This window comes from Macrosteles quadrilineatus, unplaced genomic scaffold (genome assembly GCF_028750875.1).
Source record: "Macrosteles quadrilineatus isolate MER2022 unplaced genomic scaffold, UCM_ALF_1.0 Scaffold_7__1_contigs__length_78375512, whole genome shotgun sequence".
Classification (NCBI taxonomy): Eukaryota; Metazoa; Arthropoda; class Insecta; order Hemiptera; family Cicadellidae; genus Macrosteles; species Macrosteles quadrilineatus.
Window position 1 is genome coordinate 74,688,238 of NW_026542600.1, and position 9,496 is coordinate 74,697,733.

Here is a 9,496-nt window from a genome sequence, read left to right on the forward strand (position 1 = left end):
GACTAAATGTTTTGGGCATAATTTACACGATGTGAATGTTTACAGCCGATGATAAAACATACCATTTGGTAACACCCTGTATTAAGCTCAGTTTATAATTTAAAAATAAAAAACGATACTGTAAGTGGTTTGATGGATAAATACAGCTTAAAGACAAGAAACTCTGATAATTCGAAGTGCCTTTCACTTCAGCAATACAGGTCTGTGATATGTCTTGCGTATCGCCGTTTGAAGGCTTCGCCACCACAGAATAGTCCAAGGTTGTAGCATATTATGCTCATTATCAAAGAAAATAGAACCTAAAACCTTTAGGTTCTATATTCTGTGTTACTGTCTAAAATCTATATCTATAATACCTTTTGCTTCTTAGGCCATAAATATTACTATTTTTTACAAAATGATTAATATTCTATGATACATTCCGTACTATTTCACGGTTGTATTTAAAAAACGAACAATAGCCATTGGCTTATAAAGGGTAATTTAATGTAGGATTTATTAAAATCAACGTTTTAAAAACAGTGTTTAGAAGAAAGTATTTTTTCGGTCCCTGTTACTCCTGGGTTGATTTACATCTGTTCAATATAAATATGATTTTAACCATAGGCAAAAAAAAAAAAATTAAACACTATACTTGAATTAATTATAAATAAATTAAAGAATTAAAATAATTTTTCCTACGCTTATCTGTGATTTAACTTCCCATCTTAGCTACAACATTTTGCTGAGTGGTTTTTTTTAACTTTGTAAGTATTTACATAAAAATAAAACTTAGTATGAAATAAATAAAATTGCCAAATTTGTTTAAAATAATACCCATAAACAAGCAAACAACAACAGTTTACTTATTCGTCATAAAATAACAAGAAAATTGATTTTGAAAATAAGGAACTTTATTTTAGGGTTGTTCAAATTTATCTCCTTAACCATCATGCAACACGCTTCAGTATTAACAATTATTTAGTTTTTAAACTCTATGAAATGGTTTGGAGATAAATTGTGAAATTTTATGATTTGAGCTCGAAAATGGGAAACCCCCCACTTCCCCCACTTCACCAATCAAACCCCGTTTTCCAAAGTCCAACCATGCTGATCCGCGAACTCGTTCGAATAAACATACATTTTTTCAAGTTTGCATCAAATTTCAACTCGGATGATTTTTACTCGCTAACGGAATTTATAAATTTGAACGGATTGTGTTTTTGGCCTCTGGGGCATCAAGGCAGGCATCGTCCCACGAGACCTACGATAGTTATTCCCTATTATGGGAGATTCGCTAAGATGTATCTGAATGGGTCTGATGATGATCTGTGTATCTTATGTAATTCCCGTTGTAAGATTTACATCAGTTTACCGTCTTGTAATTGTTGCCTGAGTGCAAATGTATCGAATGTGTTGCAGGACGTAATTGTTATATTCCTGCAATAGTAATCAACACGTAAAATAAAAATCAAGAAGTAATTTAACACAACGTCATTTTTTCATAATTAAGATTCAAACCATAATGTCCAAAGTGGTGGGAACGGTATGTGAAGGAACCAGCACTATGTTGTTCAAAGGTTTATTGCGGACATCATCACGATGGTAAAAAAAAATGTCCGCAATAAACCTTTGAACAACCACCATCACCAACTGAACTTCAAACAAAGACTAGTTCTATCATGTCAAAATGAACCTTATCGCGCCGGATGTAGGATTAATGTTTTTGTTATAATCGAAGTTTCCCAGAAATGACTTCCGCCACAAGCCTGTCAGGCGCCGTCGCCAAGGATTACGGTATTTAGTACTGAGAGTACAATAAAACTTGAGATATTGTGCGTAGTTTATAATTTTAAAAAATGTAGGCCTAATTAATAAACTAACTCGTTGATAAATGTATTTATATTTGTCGTATACATGTGGATATGATTGCTTCAATTTGTCGTTTAAGTATCAGAACTTAATGCCTTTAGTAATAAATGTACCAAATAAGTTTAATTTCATTGCGTTATGTACTTTTTATCGTTCTGCCAGTTAGTTAAGTGATAAAATTTTTATTGCAACATTAAAGGTAATGAGTAGGTTAGTAACAAAGGTTAATAATAGACCATTATTGAGGATAACAATAAAAATGTTTATATTAGGATTCTTGTTTATAGCCCCTTATAGATATATTAATATGATAATGTCTCTAGTGGGTTTGTTTTAGCTATATGATCATAACGCGATCCTCTGTCAAGACCTAGATTGAAATAATGTAAGTGAAATGTGAGGCAAGAACACAAACCAGCAACTTAGAATAAAAACAATGCAACCGATGTTATAAGCACGCTTGGTCATAATTAATTGTATTGTAAGACAGCTGAGTCCCACCCTTTCTAGCTATAAGAATGGAAATAAAATAACGTTCCTATGTTCATATCTCCTGCTACTATTATCGGATTTTGTTGCGTACTATTTGAGTTGCTTGTTTAATATCTCCATTTGCCCGCCATTATCACAATTAGATCACTGTAAATGGCCAAATCGTTGAAATGACGAGATGAAGGAAATATATAGGCTTAAGACGATGAGAACTCTGTCACTACAACCTGTGAGTGATCCATAAATCTATCAGTACCTACTGTAGAGGAGTAGCAGGGCAATGCATTGCGACAGTAGACCAACGCTGTGGACTTACATGGTAAATACATAACATTTAGGTTGATAACCATAAAAAAATTTGAAATCACTTAAAAAAATTATCTTATTGAGTTAAAGAACCCTCACTTAAAAGATTTTTTCTGATTACCTAAGTTTGATTATAGTAATATTTTAGATTTAGAGAAGGCCTATACATTATTACCAGATAGCTCACAATCACCCTATGTAGTATACAAGTCTTGCTAAATTTTCAGGGAATAAACATAGTTATTTAGAATACAACGGTCCCAGGTCTCTCAGACGGCGCCGCCCTGACCGGAAGTTGCTGCTAGCTCCCGCAAACTCCCGATAAGACTGTTGTGCATGTATTTGAAATACATTCTAAAAGACAACTTACATAATGACAACTTTTAAATAATGTATTAGTATGGTATCACGTCTTGTATATTGTACATTTTTGCATTGTAAAACCACGTTTAAACCAAAGTTGACAACAAAACGTTTACAACCTAAACGACTAAATGTTGCTCTGCACATATTTTAAAAACTAGTGGAAGATTTTTTGTTGAAAACCAAAAGATGCTCCTCACTAATTTAGAGCAACTAGAGAAAACTTGTTTTTGTTGTAAACTTTGTTTGCTCGACTCTCCACGGGAATCCAAAATTTAGTGGACGACTTGTCCCTCCACTAGTGGACGACAGATAAATTTGCTGTATTTTTTTGAAAAAGCAACTAGTTTCCGCAGCTAGTGGAAGACTTTGGTGTAAACGCGGCTTTAAATGCCAGAATTTGGGATTGGTTGTATCCATTGGACTTATACCATAACAAGTCATTTATTTATAAATATTGCAATACACATGTAGGCCTAAACATGCATTGCAGACTACAGAGTTGCACTGAACATGCAGCATTTCCGGCAAGATACTGTATGTTGAAAAATTTTGTGTAGGTGTTTCTACACCAGAGTCATTTTTTACAGTTCGTGTGTTTTTTTAACTGCCCCCCCCCCCCCTTAAACCCCTGATCTTGTTAACCTTAACGTCGACATTTTGTTATTATTGGGGACAACAAATGAATGGCCGTGTTTAATGAGATCTATCATAAACGTTATGAATCACACTAACGGTTATTTATCTTATAAACGAAGCATAGCAGGGTTTGGTGGGAATTAATTCGATGCAACAACCGATAGTAATCCAATAGTTGAATTAAGTGCACAGTTTTGGAGAGAACCTTTGGAAAATTAAAACGTAAAAAGACGATGTTTCGTCAGGAACTTACTCGAACACCTATCGATAAACGATAAACTCATCTAAAATTCGAATGCAGTGTAGTGTTGGTGGGGACGTACGGTAGAATCGAACGTAGAACAATCGATTGTACTCATCCGATAGTTGAACGCAGTGCGGGGTTTTGATGGAAACGTCGGGCCTCATGTCTGTCCTATGAAGGCGCCACCGGTGCCTGGACAAAAGATGCCGCCCGCAACTCTGCTCTCTCATTGGTCGAAACCATCACCGTTGCCCTCCACTGCTGGCGTTCCTATAGTTAATACGAAATTAAGATTTAAGAAAAATCTAAGATTTAAGATTTAAGAAAAACGAGAGACAGGCGAGACTTGACCCATCCGTCTGTCCGCCGCCGCGCCATCTGCAGACTCGGCCAAGTTTTGGAGATGGGTAGTAGTGAAATGGGCTCCGTCAGCCGATGGGCAAAAGATCAGGCAAAAGATGGTTTTGTATGTCCCTGTTTGTGTCGCTATTTTTCAACCGATTGTCTTGGAACTTGGAAATCTTTTAGTTGGATAGGTACATCAGGGCCAACATACCTCAAAATGTTAAAATCGTTCGCAGAAAATTCTCACCGACGTTGCAAAGTAATTGAATTTCCCATACTTCTAAAATTTTTTTTATAATACTAAAATTACGTTTAACCAATATATAAGGTACCAGGGCTGTAGAACTAGCCTTTAACCACAGAAAACATATACTACTAACCGCTTTAACTGATACAAAATGATTTTAGTTTTGATATTTGAAAATAGCTTCCGAAACAGGGGAATACCAAGACATGTTTTTAGCGTTTTTTATGGGGTGATGAAGACTCTTAGGATTGACTATTGGATACTGAGGTAGTAATCCCATCTATATGGACCAGCTGTTGCGATTTTTTTATAAAAAAATAACATAGTTGTGTGAGCCAGTCACATAGTCCGCTAGTATCTTAAATTTCTGCCTTATTTTTGTCACTAGCCAAGTTGATGGGTCGTAATAGTTGCAGTTTTATATTGTGTTTAGCTCTCAATAAGTCATTCAATTAATTTGATTTGGTAAATAAGTTCGTGTATTCAACAGAAATGGGTAATTTATACCAGCATAATCCGTCGATGGTTCGCATCAACTACGACGATTTGAATCAAATAAACTGGTGACAACTTAACCAAAGTTATTAATACCCACTTAATATAAATGGAAAGTTACGGAAACCTATGAAGTAGCAAGATCTAAAGCATTGAACTAAGTAATGAGCAATGTCGTGCCTCAAAATCACTGTTGCGGTTGGTAAGAAGAATAGAGATTTTCTCATTCCCGATTTCCCTGAATGTTACCAAACTGACCTCCCCTAACTGGGGAATCCGCTGTGACCATATCACGTCATGCATTTTCAGTACGCCTAATCGATGTTAACCGAGATATTTCAAAAATAATTATCACACTCAGCAGAATGAACTTTAGGAGGGAACGCTAAAGGAAAGTTGACGATAATGTAATCTACTTAAGTGCCGGCAAATAAAATGGTTATATTACCAAGATTAGATGTAACCGATAGTTTTGCAATTGGAATCATATGCCGATCATCAAGAATGTGGTAGAGTACAATGATCATCGATGTATAATACTCTTGATTGTTTAAAATCACCAAACACCAATAAAGGAATCCCACCAAACATTGATCTCCCAAACTCTTCGGTTTTATATTTGAACCGCCTGTAAATATTCGACATAGGCCTATTAATGAGTAATTTTGAAAAGTATGCCTCATCACTATTATACCAGATGCTGAAAACTCGTCCACTAATTTAATACACTCTGACACACTTCAAAATAAAATAACACGAATGTCAGTAAATCTCTTAAACCCCCCTTTCTGAAGCTTGTAAGCTTGATTTAATCATATTATTGAATACCCTAATGCCAGTGTGCTAATAAATTAATAAAAAAAATACCTAATTTAAAAGCACATGTGAAAGTAAAAATACTTTAAATTGAAATAAACAAATTAAATCAGCCAATTCCAATGTAATTATTCTACAAAGATTAACATGGCAGCTTTGAGGGCTATTATGCTCATTTTGGAACTTGCACAGCTTCAGAGTGTGCTCTTTAAATTGACACAAAAAACTTCAAAGCTGCTAAAAACTCTAAGAGGAGTTCTGTTCACGAAATAAACCCTCAAAACTAATTATGTAGGAATCTCTACAAAACACAAAATTCGATATTTTTAACTCTAAAACAAACAATTTTCTAGAATCGAGACCTGAATCCCTAAACGTGAAGGGCTAATCGGCTAATACGAAGAACGATTAATCTTTTATACTGTATATAGTCTATTATGGCCTGACCGGTGCAGAAGATACTTTGGAATCGAACACGAAAATCTAATATCGACACGAAGATTTTAAGGTGTGTGATATGACTGTTTGGTTGCAGGTGATAGGCGGGACGAGTGTCCTGAACGGCATGATGTACATGAGGGGGTCCAGGAAGGACTACGACGACTGGGCTAAGCTCGGCAATTCTGGCTGGAGCTACCAAGACGTTCTGCCGTACTTCCTGAAATCTGAAGACAACCTACAGGCTGATATCATGGACCCTGGCTTCCACGGTGTCGGAGGATATCTCCCCGTCACTCAGTTCCCCTACCATCCGCCACTGTCGCACGCTATCCTCCAGGCGGCCATCGAGGTGGGATACCCCGTCCGCGATGTGAACGGTGCCCAACACACGGGGTTCGCAATTGCACAGACTACTAGCAAGAACGGGTCCAGATACAGCACGTCACGAGCGTTCTTGAGACCAGTCAAGGACAGACCTAACCTGCACATCCTCTTGAACACCACTGTCGCCAAGGTCTTGGTTGATCCCATCAAGAAGATGGCGTACGGAGTGGAGGTCGTTAGAGGCGATGGAAGGAGAGAGAAGATTCTCGCTAAGAATGAAGTCGTGGTGAGTGGAGGTGCTGTCAATTCACCACAGATTCTTCTCTTGTCAGGTATCGGACCACAGGACGATCTTACTCAGGTGGGTGTCCCAGTGATCCACCATCTCCCCGGAGTGGGTAGAAACCTGCACAACCACGTCGCTTTCTTCCTCAGATTCTTTATCAACGACACCTCGACGACTCCCCTCAACTGGGCCACTGCCATGGAGTACCTTCTGTTCAGGGACGGGCTGATGTCCGGCACGGGGCTGTCTGAGGTGACCGGTTTCGTCAACTCCAAGTATGCGGATCCATCCGAAGATCACCCAGATCTACAGTTCTTCTTTGGCGGTTTTCTCGCCAACTGCGCTCGCACTGGTCAGGTCGGCGAGAGGACGGGAGACGCCAACGCCACGGGACCCCCTCCACAACGAGAGGTCAACATCATCCCCGCTGTCCTCCATCCCAAGAGCCGCGGATATCTCCGCCTCAGAGACAACAACCCGCTGTCGCCTCCGATGATCTTCGGCAAATATCTCACAAACCCCGCTGACGTCGCTACTCTCATCGAAGGAATCAAGTTCGGTATACGGCTGTCCGAGACCAGGGCCCTGCAGAAGTACGGGTTCCGGCTAGATAGAACTCCGGCAATGGGGTGTGAAAACATCTCGTTCGGCTGTGACGCCTACTGGGAATGCGCCATCAGAAGAAACACGGGCCCGGAGAACCATCAGGCGGGAAGCTGTCGCATGGGTCCTCCGGGAGACCCCGGGGCTGTGGTCGACCCGGAGCTCAGGGTGCACGGCGTGGATCGCCTGAGGGTGATAGACGCTTCCGTGATGCCTTCGGTCACCTCAGGGAACACCAACGCCCCGACCATCATGATCGCGGAGAAGGGGTCGGACCTCATCAAGAGCAGGTGGATCGGCAAACAGCTGTGGACCAAGTGGTGACGGTGCTTAATACATTGTAACATACCGTGTATCAAATGTACATATATATTTGGAACAAAGCCTAAGTGAACAAACTGATTCACTATTCAGTTAAGAATTGTGGTGTGTCATTTAAAACGTTGTTTTATATAAATGTCGTATGGGTATGTGCTAAGAGCTTTAAAACATTTTGGGTGTTTTGGTTTTTGTATATATTATTTTTTCAATCTAAAATATTGAAACTATAACTGAAGGTTTTTAAACAGTTTGTAAAATCTGGTTACAGTGATTAAACCAGAGAACTCAACAATACGTTATTAGACCTCTGGTCAGATGGCTTTAATATATTTAAGTTTATTTATTTATTATTAATATCAAATATAATTTGTTATTCTGACTTTTCAGTCTTTTTGTTTAACTTTATGTAATTGATATTTCAGCAATTTATTCAGGATTATATCAGATACCAATCCTCCTCGTTAGATTTAAATAATTGTATAACAATATTCTATTTGAATCGACAACAGTTTTCATAATATAGTGTTGTAGTCCTTTTATTGTATATATATACAATAAAAGTGTGTTGTATATATATATTTACTTGAGTGTTTTGTATTGCTGATCATATGAAATCATAAACTAATTGGTAAATATAAAAGTAATTGAGTATTTTGATTGAGCTTTTTGTTTAAGTTATTTAATATTTTTGGTATTTATTAATACCAAAAAATCTTCAAACGGATACAAACTAATTGTAAATACTTGTAGCTATACATCTTTTGCTTTACAAAAAATCAACCACCAACATTGCCAATTGATGACAGTTTATTTTTTGAAATCGCATAGAATGCCTTTAAAACACTTCTTTGTTAGTGCAAAAATTAAACATGCATCGCTAGATGTATGTATATTACAGTTGTGTTATTATGACGAGTGTATAACCGATTTGTTGTGTTTTGAATTTTAAACCTATGTGTCATGAACACAGATACAAATATTTTTAGTATTCTAGTATTTAGTTCAAGTTAATGTATTGTCAGTTTCCTGATAAATTAGAGATTAGTTCGTTTAGTATGTTTTACTTTAATAATGTTCTTAGTTTGTTCTTAACTATTATCATGTTTATATTTTGTTCATTACTATTATGCTTGTAACTTTTTATTCATGTAAAGATGTTGTTAGATCTACAGAAACTAGTTTTAGATAAACGTCATAACATCTAACGAACAATTTATGTCAAACGATTCGTGTTCCAATCAAAACCTGTAAATATATACTGAAGTATAAAAATCATGATTCTGTTCAATTCTATCTCCTATGCTCATGTTTTCTTACTAGCTCATAGCAGTTACAAGTATTGTTGAAAACATAGCTAATAGTCACATACAAACTCCGACAAAATCGAATATTGGGCAGTTGGCCGGGGGGGAAGGAGAAAAAGACTCTTCAATCTGTACATTCTATGATTGGTGTCGAACTCTGCCCGTAGGTTTTTTGTACGTTTTGTTTGCAAACTCTGAACTGTAATGATAATTTATATATTATGTAATGAGTCATAAAATCGTCACTGAATTCCCCCCCAATGACCAGTCCACCGCAAAAGTGTTAATATTTTTGAATCACTTCGATTTGCAAACAACGTTGGTTAGTGTTGAGTGTTGAAATCAATTACGAATAAATGTATTACACAATATGCATTAGGATAGAGAATATGCTACACTATAGAATAGTAAGTATAATG

General features: G+C 37.2%; 1 protein-coding gene across 1 annotated transcript in view; it reads left to right on the forward strand.

Moving 5' to 3' along the window:
- Nucleotides 1-8,219, forward strand: part of LOC128998299 (glucose dehydrogenase [FAD, quinone]-like) — an 84,949-nt gene extending 76,730 nt beyond the window's left edge. The window contains exon 4 of the mRNA XM_054424375.1: nt 6,334-8,219. Within this exon, the coding sequence (XP_054280350.1) occupies nt 6,334-7,776 (1,443 nt within the window). The 3' untranslated portion in view covers nt 7,777-8,219. The remainder of the gene's footprint in view (nt 1-6,333) is intronic.
- The last annotated feature ends 1,277 nt before the right edge of the window (nt 8,220-9,496 follow it).